The sequence below is a fragment of the Aplysia californica genome, unplaced genomic scaffold (assembly GCF_000002075.1).
Source record: "Aplysia californica isolate F4 #8 unplaced genomic scaffold, AplCal3.0 scaffold00676, whole genome shotgun sequence".
Classification (NCBI taxonomy): domain Eukaryota; kingdom Metazoa; phylum Mollusca; class Gastropoda; order Aplysiida; family Aplysiidae; genus Aplysia; species Aplysia californica.
Window position 1 is genome coordinate 295979 of NW_004797946.1, and position 18818 is coordinate 314796.

Here is an 18818-nt window from a genome sequence, read left to right on the forward strand (position 1 = left end):
CTTATTATGGTACTATTATCCTAATCTCTTTCGATAGAAATGCGGCTGTTGTCGCGCTTACTCAGTATAAACTTCTAGTCAACTCTGAGAGAGGTGCTGCTGTGGTCAGTTGATGTTTGCCGCCACGGTCTGTTACTTTTTTCTCCTCTGTGTTGCAGGTATTCGTGTACAATGAGCACGTGATAGAGAATGGCATCTTGCCTAGCCTGGTGGACATGTTCCTCGAGGTGGCTCACAAGATCAACGACCAGGTGAGTGGGGTTCAGCTGGGCAGGGTGGTTAGTGGGTGTCCATAGGCTGGTTTTTGCATGTGCTTATGAAGTTAGTCTGTGTGTGTGTGCGTGCTGGTTCTTTTGATGGATATGAGTGTGTGTGGGCTGATTGATGGGTGGGTGGTTGTAGGTTGTTTCTTTGATGGGTTTGATTGTTTTTGTAAGAGTTTTATGGCACTTGCAACACAATAAGGTCATATAAGTGCTGAAGATTAGAGGTGTTACAAGAGAGTAACAGATACAAAAAAGAAGGAGGGGAGATAAGGACAATTGATGTTTGATAGGAAAGGAAGGAGCAATCCACACCAGAACACCTGCCAACCGCCCGCTTGGTAGGTTTATGATGATGCATGTGGAATAACTGATGAGTGTGGATGTGTGTTGAAATGTGTATATTTTAAAAATAAAAGACATTTGTATTATGTACTTGCAAAAATGTGGGTGAATAATAAGGATGTGCTCAGATACATTTACCTTTAATAACTTTGTTGCTGCTTTTTCTCTGTATGTTTCTTCGACTCAGATTGATAGCACGAAGTGGGTTTTACTGTCTTATTTACCCTGTCTATGCCTTGCTTCAGCAGAATGGGGCCAAGGGTGATTGTGTGAGCATAAGCCACAGTGCAGAAAGAATTGATGCCTGATCAAATATCTCTCTACTTCTTTGTACCTGTTATAGCTTTTTTTTGTTTCTGCTCTGACTTGCAGAGTGTGACAGACCTCTGGCAAATGGTCAAGTGCATGACGGAGATTCCCCTGGGTCAGATGTTTGGCAACCAGCCATCAGTTATTCGCAAGGACCGACAGATCCAGGCCCATTTATTGTCTCGGGCCAGACAGTACCTGGAGCAGAAGTAAGTCGAGGTGTTTTGTGTGTCATCATGTAGTGACCAGTGGGATTTCTGGGGCCTGAGATAGATGACAGCTGCAAATGTTCTCTCTGCTCTAATACAGTTTATTTAATTACCCTGACTGTCTCCCCTCCATTCCATTCTTCCCCTTTGGCTTTGACTAAATCTTTGGGTTTTTTAAATTAAAAAAATAGGTTTCTGCCTTCTTCATAAAAAACATTACATGCTATGTTGAGCTATGTGTTGACTGCTGTATTTTTTAAAAGCTGTTGTCAGATATTTTGAAACAGACCATTTAGTGACCATGTTTTTATTTAGTCCAGACTACTCAGGTTCATCTTTAGTTGACTTCAAAAGCAAATGAAAATATATATGTGTCCATTTTTGTGACTAGCTGAATTGATGTGCCCTTTTTTGGCATTGAAGGATTTTTCATGTTTTTTTGTCAAGTGGGATTTGTTAGGTGTGTGTTTGCTGTCTCTATCAATTTGACGTCTCTATCAATTTGACGTCTCTATCAATTTGACGTCTCTATCAATTTGACGTCTCTATCAATTTGACGATGTCCAGGGGCCACCAGGGAGTAACCTGTTTCACTGAATTCACACTCAAGTGAACCTTACTTTACTTGTACCAGAGTCTAAAAGGATATGATCATATGTCAAACCCCCTACCTATTAAGTTTCTGTGGATGGTCTGGAGTATTGTGCTTCTTCTTTCATATATCAAACATCTATCGTCCTTGTCTCTCCTCCTTTTTTTGTTGTATTTGTTACTCTCTTGTCACACCTCAAATCTTCAGCACTTGTACGACCCAATTGTATTGCAAATGTCGTAAAACTCATTTTAAAACGTAAGAAAAAGAAGTTAAGTATGGTAAGTATGTCCAATGTTTTCCAGCTACATCCGCTACATAGAGATGACTATCTCCACCAACCTACGGCAGGTCCAGTTGGGCGGAGTCCCCGGGACCTACAAGCTGGTGCTCAGTTTCCTCAATGTCAAGCCTCCTGTCGCGGTTCGCTCCGCTGAGGTAGGTTCCTCAAGTGCATTTCGACGGCTTAGTGTAAGACTAGGCTATGTTCCATTGATAAAAGTGAAGGAGTCTTACAATGAGCAGTCAATTTCCTCTCATTTAAATATGTTTAGTACCCCCCGGGGCAGTGCCACTAACTGAAGTGTCTTTAGGCCATTCCCAAAGGGGGGACGTCTCGTTCAAGCATAGTAGAATTGTAAATGGGCTGATTCATGTCACGCTCATAACTGTGCCTGATCTACAACAGGGAACTGCTGCTTTTTCTTTCCTGATCCTTACTATTGTCATTTTCCTCTACTTCTTTTGTATGTTTGTCACTCCCTTGTGACCTGCTATTTTGGGGTGCCTTGATAGTCGAAGCAGACCTTGTACTGTTGAAGCTAGACAGGTGAGCAGTCTAAGTCTGATTCCCTGTGAAGACTTCTCTGTTGACATCCACCCCTTGGGGCTCATATGACCTTATGCAGTTGAGAGCGCGGTAAAACCCTCTACTATAAAAAAAATAAATATGTTTAGCAGTTTTTTCATAGATATGCTTATACTAGGTCTGGCGCACTTTTTGAATCTCTTCGGCTAATGTAGATTTCTTGCACTTAGATTGAAAATTTTATCTTTAGTGTCGCAAAGGATTAAAAACTTGCACACTATTAGCTTTTGAATTAACGATTGAACCTGAAGCTGAAGCTAATGTTTGCTTCAAATTTATTGTTTCAGAGTAAGACTAAGATTTATTGAGAACAGTAGTGTTGTTGCTTATTTGTAACGGTTTTGTTTTGACTGCATGAATAGCTTAAATTGTGTAACGCAGTGTTCAAAACAGTATGAGCAAGAAATAAATTGATTTTTTGCTGAGTGCACTTCTCATAGACGAAGTTCTATGTCATTATGTCGTAGTTGGTAGTTTGTGTTTGTCCATCATTGGATGGTTGTCCTTTGTCCCAGGATGGTGAAGTGGATGGTCAGCCTGTGTGGGCTCTTATCTTCTTCTGTCTGCGCTGTGGTGACCTTCGAGCGGTCAAAGACATCTTGGACAGAGCTGGGTAAGTTCCTTGGATCCCTTACCTCTTGTGCTAAGATAAGTGATGTTTCATTTACTTCTCTTTTTTTTTAGCTTCTCCCCCCAAAAAAAATTCCAGTTATTTCCTTTTAGTAGAGATGGGATTAGATTAAATTTCTACCAAAATGCCGAATAAAATGAGTTCCCTGGTCTCTATTCAATTTTGTTGTTTCATCATTTTCTTTGTTAACTGTTGCAGTATAGTTGCTTATGAGCTTGAACACCCAGAGAAAGTTCCATTCTGAAAGGGTCGAAGTCTTCTGGAAGATTCTCTCTGATTGCAGTGTTATGTTGTAAGATCCAGAGCCTCTCTTTGAAGTGACCTGTTCTGTGTCTTTGGGATATTGAACCTAAATGAAAAGTTCATAAACAGCTCAGCAGTGATTGGTTAATATGACCCGCTGGGTGCTAATATGTTGGTATTTTTAAATTTTGAAGTTTTTGCCATTTGATCAATATGTCACTTAAGTACTTTCTGTTCACTTCAGGCACCAGCTAGGTGACTTCCCAACGTTCTTTGCTGAGTACATGAACTCCTCCGATCACCGATTGGGCCCTGGAAATGACACCAAAATCAAACTGAATTACAGAAGAGTGATCAAAAACTGTTCAGACCCTTACAAAAGGTTTGAGGCTTCTCTAGTTCATGTTTTGAATGTCTCTGTGCAATGTCATTAGATGCAATTCCTTGCTATGGTCAAACAATATTGATCTTATACTGTGCCATATCATATTATCTATCTGATACTGTGTTGTGTAATTTGCTATGTCACAGCCCAAAACTTGAGACCCAATGAATGGTTTTCTTCTTTTTTTTACATTTAGTTCTTGTGTGTGTGTTTGTGTCTATTTGTATTTGTATGTGTGTGTGGGTGTGTGCGAGTATTGGAGTTTTTTGCAACATTAGCATATGAAATTATGAAAGCACATTGTGAATTTTTTGCTTTCAACATCTTATCAGCAAAGTTTTTTTATGCTTGTCCATTCTCCCTGTCAGGGCGGTATACTGTGTGATTGGCCGCTGCGACTGGGCAGAGGACCACGCGGAGATCCTGGACAAGATTGATGACTACCTGTGGCTGAAGCTGTCTCACATACAGGAGGTTTACTCTGACAGTGGTCAGGAGCAGCTCACACTCAAGCAGCTGCAGAAGATGCTGTATGAAGACTATGGTGAGTTGTCTGATTTGTCTTAATCACCCGTGCCTATGTATCCAGAGCCTCTCTTTGAAGTGCTCTGTTCTGCGTCGTTTGGATATTGATAATAAGGCTATGGTGAGTCAACTGTGTCTATGAGCTCATGTGTATGCGTGTGATTTTCTTTTTTCTGTTCAGGTATAAGTCTGTACGAAAAGAGAGTTCTCTACTTAGGCGCAATGTTGCTGACTGTCATTTCCATTCAACATTTCGCTGTTTCGAAAATGAAAATTTATTTAATAAATTTGTAGGAAATTTGTAATCCATATTTTTTAAACATGAAGCAAAACAGTGATATATCTATAAATATCTTAATGGGGGGCTCTCGTGGCCTAGAGGTTAAGGTGTTGGCCTCTCATTCAAAGGTGCCGGGTTTGATTCCGAGTAGCGACCTAAAAATTTTCTTCTCTAAAATTGTCTCCTTTCACCTCCTTTCCTGCTCTCTAGCAATGTTCTGTGGTCTGCTTTCGTTTGCTCTTTCTGCCTCCACCCCCTCACCTCCTTTGCCCCCTCCTCTATGTGCAGCCTTTCTACTTCTACTCCTTGGCTCCTTTTTACTGCTGTGTTTCAGCCACATGCCTGATCTTCTTGTAGGAAAGATCTACAGCTAGCCTTCTTGGACATGGGCAAAAAATCTCGGAGGGCCCGTCTGCAAGTTGCGCACGTTAAAGATCCCTTGGTGGTCTAAAATGGATAAGAACAGGCTTCGGCTGCCACCCAGGCATAATTCAAAATTTCATACCTACTGAAAAAGTTAAATGTGTCCTGCGCGCTCATATGACCGTATGCAGTTGCGAACGCCACAAAACACTTACAAAAAAAAATATATATATCTTACAATAGTTTAGTAGTATGACCCCAAAAAATTGGTTGGAAGTGTTTCTTGAAGCTTTCCAGCTCTTGCGACTGTTATCTTCTCGTTTCTTCTTTCACCAGGTGAACCCCACTTCAACGGCTACCAGCAGCCCTTCTTATACTTCCAAGTGCTTTTCCTAACGGGTCAGTTTGAGGCAGCCATAGAGTTCTTGTCTCGGATCGAGCGTCTGCGATATCACGCTGTCCATGTGGCATTGGTGCTCTATGAGATGAAGATGCTGGTTCTGCCCTCTGACTGCCAGGCCCAGCTGTGTGAGTCTTAGGGAAGCGGAGGTTTTGGGGAAAATGCATTTTCAAGGTCATAAAAAAATAAAGGAGGGGGTGGGGGGTGTCAGGGAAATGCATTGTCAAGAGTAAAGGGAAATAGGGCTTTTAAGGAAATGCATTCTTTGGAGTTGTAGGGGGGGGGGGGGGGGGCTGTTTGTGTGTTTTGGAGTATAGCATTCTCAAGAGACATAACTCAAGGTTTTTCTGAGCCCTGGGTTGGTTTTAGTACTTAAGAAAGAGATGTATTTTTGTTCAGCAATTTTTAAGTTCAAAGATACAGTTTTCTCGGTCTAATAAAAAAGATTTCAAAACTCTTGTTATTAAGTTAGGCTTTCCTCTGAAATATGGCTCCATGTGTTTTCCCCCAATATTTAGAAAATACTTACTGATGGCAGGGTTCACATATTTAGTGGGTGCTATTTATAAGCTGCTTTTATCACGCTTTCGTTTCATTTATGTGCACATATAGATTAGTTTATCATTTTCCAGGTCCGCTTTCAAATTTATATTACCTTAATAAATTTAAATGTATAAATAACTCTAAATGGACACAGCCACCCGCAAATCATGCTCACGTCAATAATAATGATAGTAGATCACAAATAGCTTTTGTTTAGCGTTAATAATTCCTGCTCAACTGCAAGCCCTATGCACTTTACAATCTATATTATTACCCCAGCAGATCTGATATCAATCTGAAACAATCTCAACTTCCTGGGAAGCTTACAGAGCAAGTTGCCAATTTTTTTGTAAGCGCTAAAATACTAACATACTGACAAGAATTTTTGCAGTCTATGAAAACAGTTAACTCTTTTTAAACTTTTCTGTAACTGATGAGGTTTGACACTCTGTTTCGTGGGACCTTTATTTAAGGTACCCGGTATCACAGATTTTTATTATGTATTTTTATGATTTTTATGCTCTTTCCTACACCAAAAACAGTTCACATGAGGTTTAGGATGAGAGAAATGTGTGGCTCATCCGTGAAGCTCTGTGTGCCATAAGACCAAGCCGTGGAAAACTTGTTGCAAATCATTTTTCTTTTGATTTAGAATGAAAAAGAGCATTTTTGATACATTGATTTCAAACTTTTCAGTGACATTGGCCTTATTGGGTTTTTTTTTCCATTTAATGTCAATTTTTGCCTAAATATTGAGTCAATCTGAACATTAAGCAAAAGTAAGCAGGCTCCTAGAAGAATTTATTAAGTTACGACAATTTCTCTTCTATAGAGGGAAGAGCTAACAGAAATAAAGAAAGTTTTGTTGTTGTTGACCAGTGAGCGAGGACAGCTCCGACTCTGCAGGGCTTCGACGACTGAACCTAGCCCGTCTTATCATGATGTACACACGCAAGTTTGAGGCCACTGATGCCCGGGAGGCATTACAGTACTTCTTCTTCCTCAGGTGGGTGACCCCTTGTGTTGTTGGTGTTATAGTTGTCTGGAATTGTTGTTGCGTAGTTAATTCTTTTCCACTAGGGCTGGTGTGATGAGGTGTGCTGAAGATTCCCATCTATTGTCAAATGATTTAGTGATCTGTAACAGGTGCTGTGATTTGCTGATGGATGGGGGTCATAATTTCCCCCCTTGCAATCAAAGGAAAGGCAGTTTTTAAAAAATATTTCTTTGCGGTGAAAGTAAAGTATATGTAGCATGTGTATGTAATCTTCATAATGTTAATCACCTTTTCTGTCACTTTCTCTCATACTTAGAAATGCTCCCACATGCTCTTGAAGGCTTAAAAATGCAGACTGATAAACACACACATACAAGCACAAAAACACGCACATACACACACACACACCACACGCGCACACACACACACACACACACACACACACACACACACACACACGTGTGTGTTCCTACACTCATTTATCGAAAAATTGTCATCTCTTGCAGGAATCTGAAAAGCCCAGTAGGCGACAATCTGTTTATGTCTTGTGTCAGCGAATTGGTCTTGGAGACTCGAGAGGCGAGTATTAAGCTATTGCTTAGGCTACTTAGGCGTACCATTCAGCCCTGTTAGTGTTTCATCATCATCATCATCATCGTCATCATCATCATCGACCAAACAGTTTCCCCTTTCTTGTTTTGTTTTTCTCGAGGTATACTTATTTTTACTATGTTGGCACATAGACTTGTAAGTGGGCTATGGTTTGGGGCACACTGGTGAACTGGTGAAAATCACCAGTGAGATTTTCTTGAACTTGTGGCTGTGTCTGTTGGATGGGTGACACTGGTTTGAGTTTGAATCCCCAAATGAGGCTTTCTTAGACTTGTAATTGGGTTACAGTGTATGGCACACCAGTTTGAATCCTCTATGATATGCTTTAGTATAGTCAACCTCTGAGATCCTATTTTTGGTTGAACCCATTAAAAGATTTTGTTCAGAGAAAAACTTTTAAGTTTGCTGTTCATAGGATGTTATCAGATTTATTGTCTAACTAAACTCTTTTACATGTAAAGAGTTATCATAAGGTGCTACGTTTTTGCTTTCTCTGACCTTAAAGTGTTCTCACTTCAGAATTGTCTTTAAGTTCCATAAAACGTATCTTGTGTACACTCTTTTAAAGAATTTTACCCTTGTTGAATCCAGTCAAAGTGACTCCATCTGTTTAATATAATGTTGTGTACATGATGTGTTAGCTGTAGTCAACACAAGGTTATGATGAGGTTAGTTTTTTAAATATTAAACTGTACAATGCTACTTTTTATTGTTACGATTCACTTTTTCCAAGGAGAGAGTCCGAGATTATTTATGTGAAGGGTAAGTCTAGGATGTTTGTCAGAATCATATGAGAACTTTATAATGATATCATATACACTGCTGATGATGATAATAGTTAGAACAGTTGCATGATTGATGATAATGATGATGATGATGATGTATCTCTTGTGAACACTCAAAATAGTTGTGTCTTCTTGTCTGCAATACTGTGCAATGATCATCATGGAAGGGCTTGCAGCTGATCATGATGTTTTACTATCATTGTATGTTATGTCGCATTATGCTTTTGTTTGTCATTGTCAGGCATTGTTGTTTCGCAGTTTGTGTTTCTTTGTCATTGTCAAGCATATGTTGTTGTTACTATTTTCCATTCTTGTCTATTTGTGCTGCCTTCAGTCACATGTTTATGAATTCTGGTCAATCAAAAACATTTCACCTGTGATATTTTAAAAATTCATATAGATTGCATTTAGTTGAATTACTATCAATTATTCGTTTTTCTGTCCCTTTCAGTTTGATATGCTCCTCGGCCGACTGGAGAAGGATGGCTCAAGGAAAGTAAGTATCAAACATCTAGTGTATTCAGGTCATAAGAAGAATTACAAAGTTTATAAAATTTCTCATGTAAATGTTGTGTTTTATCTGCTCTACGTAAAAATAGAAAAACAAAGTACCAAGTGTAGATTGTGGGTGGTTGGTGGGTGCTCTGGTGTGGTTTGCTCCTTTTTTCATACCAAACATCTATCGTCCTGATCTCTCCTTCTTTTTTGTATTTGTTACTCTCTTGTAACACCTCTAATCTTCGGCACTTATATGACCTTATTGTGTTGCAAGTGCCGCGAAACTCTTACTAACACTAAACAAATGTAGATTGCATTGGAGTTGGAAAAGCATAAATGTTAACTGGAATTTCTGTTTGCAGCAGGTTTAAGCCAACCTATAAGATGGCTCATTTACTCATACTTTTATTCATACAAAGAGGAGAATGGTGTATTCTTTGGTGTGCTTTGTTCCTCCTACTAATCGTCAGTAATATTATCTCCCTGTTCAGTTCCTGATACCATTGATATCTCTCTGGCTGTAAACTCTAGCTCAACTTGCTTAGTGACCTTAATTACGTATGTCTACGCTCAGGACGCTCACAGAGAATCATTTGTTGGACTTATACAACTACAAAAATGTTAATGTCATAAAAACAAAAAAAACCCTTCTTAATACATGTAGAACTCTGAGAGCCAGTGATGTTCCAACCTCCTCACCACCCCTGCCCACTGCATATTAACTTTTACCCTCTTTGCTCATCATCTACAGCCTGGTGCCATTGACCGGTTCCAGCAAGACAACCAGCGCATCACAGAGATGGTTGCCAAGGATACAGAGACCAAGGGTCTGTTTGAAGATGCTGTTAGGCTCTACGACCTTGCAAAGGTGAGAGACAGTGCCTTGCACGCGCAGAAGGCCTAGCTGATTTGACCTAAAATTAGAAAGGTGTTCACCCCAGGTCAAATTGAAAAGCTGCACTGAACTCTGCTCTTTAAATTAAACTATTAAACACGCTCTTTTAATAGACTGCATAAAACTCCTAGTTGATATATAATATATAATATATATATATATATAAATAGCTTTTACTCAGTTTTAATGTGACAAATATTTCATTTATCACATTTCTTTCTGCATATGGGGATCCCCATTAGTCCCGGTCGCCCACTCGCAGGGTTTTACTATTGTAAATGATTGTAGTTTTTATTTCTTTGTATATTGATAAACTGATAGGTTGGTTGTCTCTATTTTAAAAAAGAATGTATTTAGTGTATTGAATCAAATAAGATAGTTAACCCATCCACTTTCTGAAAAAAACGTTAGTGACCCCTACTCTAGATGTAGCCAATGATAGTACATAACAAGATGGGCCACTTCTCTCTTTGAGCCAATTAAAAAAGTGTCCTCCAAATTTGGTGGCGCCCTCTTCACAAAAGCGCACTCTTTGCGAACAGAGTTACCCAACCTGAGTTTTTAAAAATCAAAGTGAAACTAGCAAGTTTTGGGATAAATTTCGGAAGAACGCTTTTTTAAAATGGTTACGCTGACAAAAAACCTCTACCGGAGGAAAGGGTGATGGTTTTCTTTGTTTAATTTGACTTTAGAATGAAAGGCGAGAGGTCATTAAAATAAAAAAAAACTAAAACTCCGCACTGAACGTACCCGAACTGCTGATGAACAGCAGTCGATCTGCGCACGCAAGGAGGTGCTATTCCTATTCTTCTTCTGGAAAAACGAAAGAGAGCTTCAAAACAGACTGCAGCGCCATCTGAAGCAAAGAGCATACTTCCTGCGGACACTTTTTTGGCTGAGTGGCCCATCTTGTTATGTACTATCATTGATGTAGCTTTGATTGATTTTATAGTTTGTACTGGTTTTCAGTTGGCCACTGTGTTTTCTCTTCCCAAACTATGTGCATTCATATTCTTCCAAATTTTAATAGCTCAGTCAATAGTGCTGATGCCTCTTGAAGAGATTTATACCAAATACCTCCTGAGAGGAAAATAAGTAAAATCTGGAACTGTGAAAAAGACCACATTATGCTGTCACTATGGCCGAGAGAGTTTCCTGTCACACAGACTGCAGCCGTTTGGCTGTTTGTTTGTGAAGTGTTATTTGTGAGGCATCGTGGTGAAATCATGTGCGCGTCAAAATAATGGAATTAGAAACCTGGCTTTTTACTAGCCGTTGGGCAATTTTTTTCTAATTTTCTTTTTTTTTTTAGCTCAACCCCCTTTATGTCCATTTAATAAGATATTTCTGTGTAGCTTTTCCTAAAAAACGTTTTTCAAAAGCACAAAAAATGGTAAATTTGCAGTTTTGAAGGACACCCAAGCTTTGGAAGACACCAAACTTTGGTAGCTATTTTCTCGCTAATTATACTACTGACACCAGGTGACTCCCATCTCCTTAAGCTGCAAATATTACAGCTTCTATTCAAAATAGATGGGTATTTATTTCATTGAAAGCAAGACAAATGAACAAGCCTTTCAGATAATACCAATAATTCTATTTGCCCCAAAATTGACGAGTGCCTGATTCCACCGTTTCGTGACACAATTGTTAGTTTGGGTTTAATCCTTCTGGAGTTTTAGAGGAATTTCTTGGACTAGCTCATTCCTCCCTTTTCCCTCCCAACTTTCCTTATTAAATCTGTCTTTGTATGCCATGCAGAACCACGAGAAAGCCTTGAGTCTGATGAACAAGCTGCTGAGTCAGGTCGTTGCCATAGCGCCTAGTCCACAGTCCCCAAGAGACCGGTTGGCCACTCTGGCCGTAAGCATGGCAGAACGGTGAGATGCAAGCTCCACGTGTGTGTACATGTGTGTGTGTGTGTGTGTGTGTGTGTGTGTGTGTGTGTGTGTGTGTGTGTGTGTCTTTGTGTGTTTGTTTTTATGTGTCTATGTGTGTTTTCATTTTCTCGCTTACCTATCCCTGGGTTTGTTCAGGAGTTTTAGGTCAAATTAGTGTGCAGTGCACTTTCAAGGGGACGAAGGCATGGATGATTATTCTTTATCGTAAAAGTTGCTGGTAAGTAGACGGACTGGCATATAATTCAAGATTTTGAAATGTGCTGCACTCAAGCTAGAAGAGCAATAATTCCCAATTGAAGGAGGCTCTCGTGGTCTAGGGGTACGGTGTTTGCTTCCCTTTCAAAAGGTCCCACCATCGAAACTTGACAGCAGTGAACCATTTTGTTCTCCAAAATTTTCTCCATTCAAGTCCTTTCCTGTTCTCTAGTCCTATTCTGTTACCTGCTTTCATCTCCACTTTATATCCCATCCCACCCACCCAAACCCCCTAGCCCCTCTGTGCTTTTGTTTCCCTCACTCCTGACTCTCTTCTACCACAGGCTCTTTCCTACTGCTGTCTTTCACCCACACCCTTGATCTTAGGGTAGGTAAAATTGAACACCAAGCCTCGTCGGATAATGGCGAGAAATATTTCGGAGGTCCCATGTACAAGTTGTGCACATTATAGATCCTATGGTGGTCCTAAAATCGAAAAGAGTAGGCTTCGGCCGCCACCAGGGCAATATTCAAAATTAATTCCTACCAAACTGGAAATACACTAGTGAATATAAAAACACGTTAGAGTACCTTCGAAACTGGAGGCGAGGGGTCCTACGAAGTAGAAAAAAATGGTGGCGTACATAAAAATCAGTTTGCTTTCATATAACTTGTCCATCTTCTTTTTCTGAAATGCCTGTTAGCGAATGTGTGCTGGCATTTACAGTTTGGAGAAAATAAAAGCTCTTCTTTACTGTTTATGTCCATGTTTTATGAAGCACTTCTTTGCTCTATCCTGTGGGCCCTGCTTTGTGGGTGGTTGGTGGGTGCTCTGGTGTGGTTTGCTTCTTCTTTCCTGTCAAATATCTATCGTCCTTATCTCCCCTTCTTCTTTTTTATGTTTGTTACTCTCTTGTAACAGCTCTAATCTTCTGCATATGACCTTATGCAGTTGCGAGCGCCGTAAAACTTCTACTAAAACTAAAACTAAAGCTTGCTCTTTCTTTCCTATCAAACATCTATCATTTTTATCTCCCCTCCTTTTTTTTGTGCTTGTTACTATCTAGTAACACCTCTAATCTTGGGCACCTATATGACCTTATTGTGTTGCAAGTGCCGTAAAACTCTTTAAAGCCCTTCTTTCTGCTTATTAACTAACCTTGTATGTCATATAGAGTGGCAAACTTCTGTGGATGGGTGGTTGGTGGGTGCTCTGGTGTGGTTTACCTTCTGTGCTATCAAACATCTATTGTCATTATTTGTCTCTTCCTTCTTTTCTTTTTAACTTTCTAACACTTTTAATCTTTAGCACTATTTATGTTGCAAGTGCTGTAAAACTCTTTGTTTCAGTAACAGCTTTACAGCACTTGCAACTCAATTTAGCTCATTCAGGTGCTGAAGATAAGAGGTGCTACAAGAGAGTAACAAAAAAAAAAAAGAAGGAGAGGGTAAATTCAAAATATAACAAAACACAGAATCTAATTTTTTTTAGATAGAAGATGTTTGACCTTCTTGATGTTTGATGACTGAAAAACTTGTATTATGATGATGCATTGTGATGTATTTACCTGTGTGTTTGTATTTGTATGTCACATTAACAGATACCAGTCCATGGGTCATGAGGGAACACAGGTCACGACTCGCACCTTCTTCCTCCTCCTTGACCTTGTGACTTTCTTTGACTTTTGTCACTCTGGCACTGTCAACAAGGCTCTAGAGGTGAGTGTCTCTGTCTGTCTGTCTGCCTGCCTGTCTGTCTGTCTGCCTGTCTGTCTGTCTGCCTGCCTGCCTGTCTGTCTGTCTGTCTGTCTGTCTGTCTGTCTGTCTGTCTGTCTGTCTGTCTGCCTTCCTGTCTGCGTGTCTGTCTGTCTGTCTGTCTGTCTGTCTGACTGACTGTCTGTCTGCCTGTCTGTCTGACTGACTGACTGACCGACTGTCTGTCTGCATGACTGTCTCTCTGTGTTTGTCGAAACCCTGACAGTTAAGTTTGCATGCTCATGCTTTTAGTTGGGTTTTTTTTTTTCATGGTCTTCCGGTGCATCATTAGTCCTGGTACACAAGTATGTCTGGCTTTGCCCACCTTGCTCCGTCAGTTTGGAACTCTTTTCCCCAAACCTTGAGACATACAACATCTGAGTCAAAATTTAAAAAATCTTTAAAGACACATTTAATGACATCCTTTTTATGTCAGTAGATTCATGTTCAATACAGTGTTATGTAAATGACTATGTATCCATTTATGTATTTTGTGAATTGCAGTGTGTATATTTTATGCTCATTTCGTGACGATGTGTAAGCATGTGCGTGTGATAAGCAAGTAAATGTGTGTGTGTGTGCGTGCGTGTGCGCGTGTGTGTGTGTTTGGCATACATGTGTGTGCACATGTGTGCGTGTTATGTGTTCGTGAGTGTGTATGTGTGTGTTTGAGTGTGTATGTGTATATGTGTGTGTGTATGAGTGTGTTTGTGTGTGTGTGTGTGTCGCGTGCGTGATTATTGTTCGTACATGCATTTATGTAAAGCGCCTAAAGCTGTGTTTACACGGGAGTGGGCGTTATAGAAATGATCTTCATTATTATTATTATTATTATTATTATTATTATTATTATTATTATTATTATTATTATTATTATTATTATTATTATTGTTTGTTAGTTTTCTGAGTGATCTGTGGAAAGGGAGGGAGGTGTAAGGACACCGCTAGTAGATACCTGTTGTTTCTTTACCACCCCTTTTTACTCAAACTATGCGAAAGGTAATAATATTTGTTTTTGTGTTGGGTTTTTTTTCTGGCTGTGGCTAATTTTATTGATGGAATTTGTTGTTTAATATTTGTTTTATTGATATTTTCCATCCGTGTTTGTTTCAGGATTTCTTGGTTGAACTATTTTTTGGCCTACAGAATTTGAACTAGATTACGGATTCAAATGAACAGAATCAGCATTTAATCCAATTCATTTAATATTTTATTTGGATCATAACTTGTCGTGAAGCTACTTGTCACCTGTATTGTGAATTATGTCATATGGTCAGAGCATGCAATTTCGCTAGAATCTTCACCCTACAGTATATTTATGTTTAGTTTTCACCCTCCTTGTATGTGTTTAGTTGTTGACTTAAAGTACCTTCTGTGCCTTTAGACAATGCTTTGTATGAATGTATGTTTGCCACTGGAAACCAAATTGTCCTTCTAGGATGTTAGGGGTAATTTATTTAATATTTTATATTTTTTAAGATCTGGCTGACAGGTTCTGTGGTTCGGTTTGCATGATTTCTACACTTTCTGCTTCCTTATGTCCTGCTGTGCATTCTTCTGGGTTTGTAGGTCCTGGTTGACTTCAATTGTGGGTTGTTGGAGGGTGCTCTGGTGTGGTTTTTTCCTTCTTTCCTATCAAACATCTATCTATCTCCCTTATCTTTCCTCCTTCTTTTTTTTTGGTATGTTACTCTCTAATCTAACATATCTAATCTTCTGCACTTACACGACACAATTATGTTGCAAGTGCCATAAAACTCTTACTAGAACTAACTGACATCAATTGTGATGTAACAACCTAGTATTGTCTTTGTCCCGCCGTCATTCAGGTAATTCAAGGCATCAACCTTCTTCCTTTTGCACCTGAAGAAGTGGAGCACAAGGTCAACAGTTTCAAGCACTATTCCGAGGAGGTAATACGTTTTTACATTTGGGAGTCTGGACTTTAAAAAAAATAATTTTCGGTGTTATATACGAAATACAGTAGTCTCTGCCTAAGACCCCACCGCTTGCGATCCCAGTTCGCTTAAGATCCTGCTGTTTAAGAAAACAGAATTTTTACATACAAAAGTCACCCCAAACATCCCGCTTTGATTCACTCTGAAGGTCTACATTCAGCTAAAATCCCGCATTTCTGATCGTAATTTAGAGAATAAAAACCGAAGCCGGCACCGGTGATCAACTGAGACGGAAAGGTTGAGATCAATGAACTGCCCATCACATGATCGCATAAGTGTTGTAAAACTCGATGAAATGGTATAATGTTTGCCCCAGACAGGATCACACTGATGTGTGAACTGACTGTCGCGTTTGTTTTCTCCAAACATCGCACTCGCACCTGAGCTCTCCACCTAAACTTACATCACCTCGCTTCAAGCGGGATCACATCGAACTGTTAACTCTTCCCTGCCTATTGCAGCAGTTTTCTCTATTCCTGAATTTGCAAGATAGACAATTTTAATTGGTGTGGTCACAACGTAATGGTGCGTAACAACAAAGGCGTGGGAACTCCGTCAGAGATGGAAAGCTATAAATTTTCAACAGGTAAAGGGGAGGGGCAACTGGATAAGCGTAGATCTTGAGACTTACGATTGGATAATAAGTGAAAATAGCACGCCTAATGCCACTATGCACTGTGATAGGTTATCAAGGTTAACCAGTCTTTGCTCGCTATATGTCATCAACTCACCTAGGGGTCAAGTCAGTTAATTTTAGAGTGGAGGGATACCATTTTACCGATAAAGAGACTTAACATGGGTCACTATAGATTCTTCCCTTGGTTCGTCGGCTAAGATCCTGGTTGACTAAGATCCCGCATTTTCCTTGCTCCTGAACAGCGCAATCTTAGGCGGAGACTACTGTATATATATATTTGGCTCTAGTTTTCATCACAACCCTCCTTCTCCCCCCTCCCCTCCCCTTTCTGCACACACACACACTCACACACACATGCAAAAAAAGGCCCCCCAAAAACCCAGACAACATACTTATATTCTGACGTGAATTTGGGTTTTCAAAGGTGTATTTATAAAATTTACAACAAACTGGACTCTCTCTGTTTGGAGCTAACAGCAATGGTTTGAAGTGGGCAACCACCATTGCTGACTTTGCTGGCAGTGTGTTCAAAACTGGTCCATTACTTCTGAGGGCATTGAGTTAGTGTTTGTTTTACTGGACTTAGAAAAGGAGGGGGGGGGGGGAGTGGGGCGTTCTGTTTTAGAAGTTCATAGGTCAAGTCAATGTTGTGTTTTTATCCTGTAGTTTCACTAGTACATATATTTTCTGTACATTTGCTGGTAGAGTCTTTGACAAAATTATAGAAATTGATGGCTCTCATCCTCCTCGTGGGTGGTTGGCGGGTACTCTGGTGTGGTTTGCTTCTTCTTTTCTGTCAAACGTCTATCATCTTTTTCTCCCCTCCTTCTTTTTTGTGTTTGTTACTCTCTAGTAACACCTCTAATCTTCGGGACTTATATATGACCTTATTGTGTTGCAAGTGCCTTAAAACACTTACTAAAATATACTCCTCCTCTGACCTATTGCACTTTCATGTGTGTCTTCTGCTCTGTGAATCTGTGATGACTAGGTTTTATTTTTCTTATTTTATAATAGATGTAGTATTGTCAATGTAGATAGTTTATTGAGGCTAAGGTATAAATAGACTGCTCTTTTCTTATGCACATGCCTGTTCTGTACTCAGTTGTATTCGGTTACCGATCAAACTTTGCTTTGTGATCTGAGTAGACAGTTTATTGAGGATGGGGTATGAATAGACTGCTCTTTTCTTATATACAAATGCCTGTTGTATACTCAGTTGTATGAGGTTACCAGTCTAATTTTGCTTTGTGATCAGATCCGCCGATGCCTGCCTGACATACTGTTGGCCACCATGAATATCCTGCTCAGCAAGTACAACAACATCAGGTAGGCACTCTCATCATTACTCTTAACTTTGACGCATTTATGTTATACAATACGTTTTCGTAAGCTGTACTTAGATTTGAATTGCAACCACCAAGACCTCCTGATTCTTTCATTATGTCCTGTGAGTACAGTCGAGATTGTTCATGATGGCTGCAGATTTTCGTGGAGAAAAGTGGTAGTCTTAGACAGGTGGATGTCTTTGACAAAGTCATTATAATAAGAGTGTAATAAAAAATTACAGGGAGGGGTGGGGGGTACTGGTCGTTTTGACAGGTGACTGTCTTGTGCAGATGGCCTTCATTAGAGCAGGTTGGAGTGTATTTTTCTCTAGTGTTGCAATTTGGTCTTTGTTTTCAAGTCATTCTCCTATTGTGATGCTGAGGTGGTGAACCTGACAGACACTGAAACAGTGGGTTGACAGGCAATCTGGTGTGGTCTTAAACGTGTATGCGTTTCACTGTATCGAATATCCTAGTCCGTTCCTTACTAAATATAGTAATGGTCATTATAGCTCATGGCAAACTGCATCCCACCAAAGACACTACATTGTGGGTGGTTGGTGGGTGCTCTGGTGTGGTTTGCTCCTTCTTTCCTATCAAACATCTGTCATCCTTATCTACCCTTCTTCTTTTTTATGTTTGTTACTCTCTTGTAACACCTCTAATCTCCTGGTGCTTAAAACCTCTACTGAAAAAAAAAAGACACACCATTCTGAGGCTAGTCTCTAAACGGGTCTGAAATTTTTGTTCAACTTGGTGTATTTTTCTCCTGTCAGCTATTCCTGCAGTTTTTTTTCAAATGACTTAAATGTGTGTTTTTTACACCACAACTTCATTAGTCTGAAGAATAGTGTAAAGATACAGACTGTTCTCATGCTTTGAATATTTATTGACAGTGACAAACTGTTCTCATGTTTTGAATATTTATTGACAGGGATGCTGATTTATTGCTTTCTTTTCATCAGAAACTCCAGTTCTCAGGGTCCCTTTGTGCGGACAGGTGCTCTTGCAGATGGAGGCAAAGACACTGTGAGTACTTTTTAAAAAAGTACAGTGGAACTCGGATTCAACGAGGTCGCCGAGCCTGACCTAAAACCTCGTTGAATCCGAGAGTTCGTTATAGCGAACATGAGATTTTGTGAAGATTATTACAGGCACTGAGCACATAATATGTAAAGAGAAGTAACAAGCTGTGCCTGAAATGCCTGCATATTATGAGCTGTGTAAAAAAAAAAAAAAGACCAATTCGTTCAAATGCACGCCAGTGTCGTCTCGATTGTTTGCCAAAAAGTTGTGTTGCT

General features: G+C 39.7%; 1 protein-coding gene across 2 annotated transcripts in view; it reads left to right on the plus strand.

The window, feature by feature from the left end:
* Nucleotides 1-18818, plus strand: part of LOC101863846 (nuclear pore complex protein Nup93) — a 31369-nt gene that overhangs the window by 9714 nt on the left and 2837 nt on the right. For both annotated transcript variants that reach the window (XM_005108299.3, XM_005108298.3), the window contains exons 7-22: nucleotides 159-251; nucleotides 981-1126; nucleotides 2024-2156; nucleotides 3102-3199; nucleotides 3705-3842; nucleotides 4214-4389; nucleotides 5350-5541; nucleotides 6836-6962; nucleotides 7460-7532; nucleotides 8802-8846; nucleotides 9600-9716; nucleotides 11505-11623; nucleotides 13441-13558; nucleotides 15424-15507; nucleotides 17448-17518; nucleotides 18483-18546. In XM_005108299.3, coding sequence (XP_005108356.1) covers nucleotides 159-251; nucleotides 981-1126; nucleotides 2024-2156; nucleotides 3102-3199; nucleotides 3705-3842; nucleotides 4214-4389; nucleotides 5350-5541; nucleotides 6836-6962; nucleotides 7460-7532; nucleotides 8802-8846; nucleotides 9600-9716; nucleotides 11505-11623; nucleotides 13441-13558; nucleotides 15424-15507; nucleotides 17448-17518; nucleotides 18483-18546 — 1794 coding nt within the window. The remainder of the gene's footprint in view (nucleotides 1-158; nucleotides 252-980; nucleotides 1127-2023; nucleotides 2157-3101; nucleotides 3200-3704; nucleotides 3843-4213; nucleotides 4390-5349; nucleotides 5542-6835; nucleotides 6963-7459; nucleotides 7533-8801; nucleotides 8847-9599; nucleotides 9717-11504; nucleotides 11624-13440; nucleotides 13559-15423; nucleotides 15508-17447; nucleotides 17519-18482; nucleotides 18547-18818) is intronic.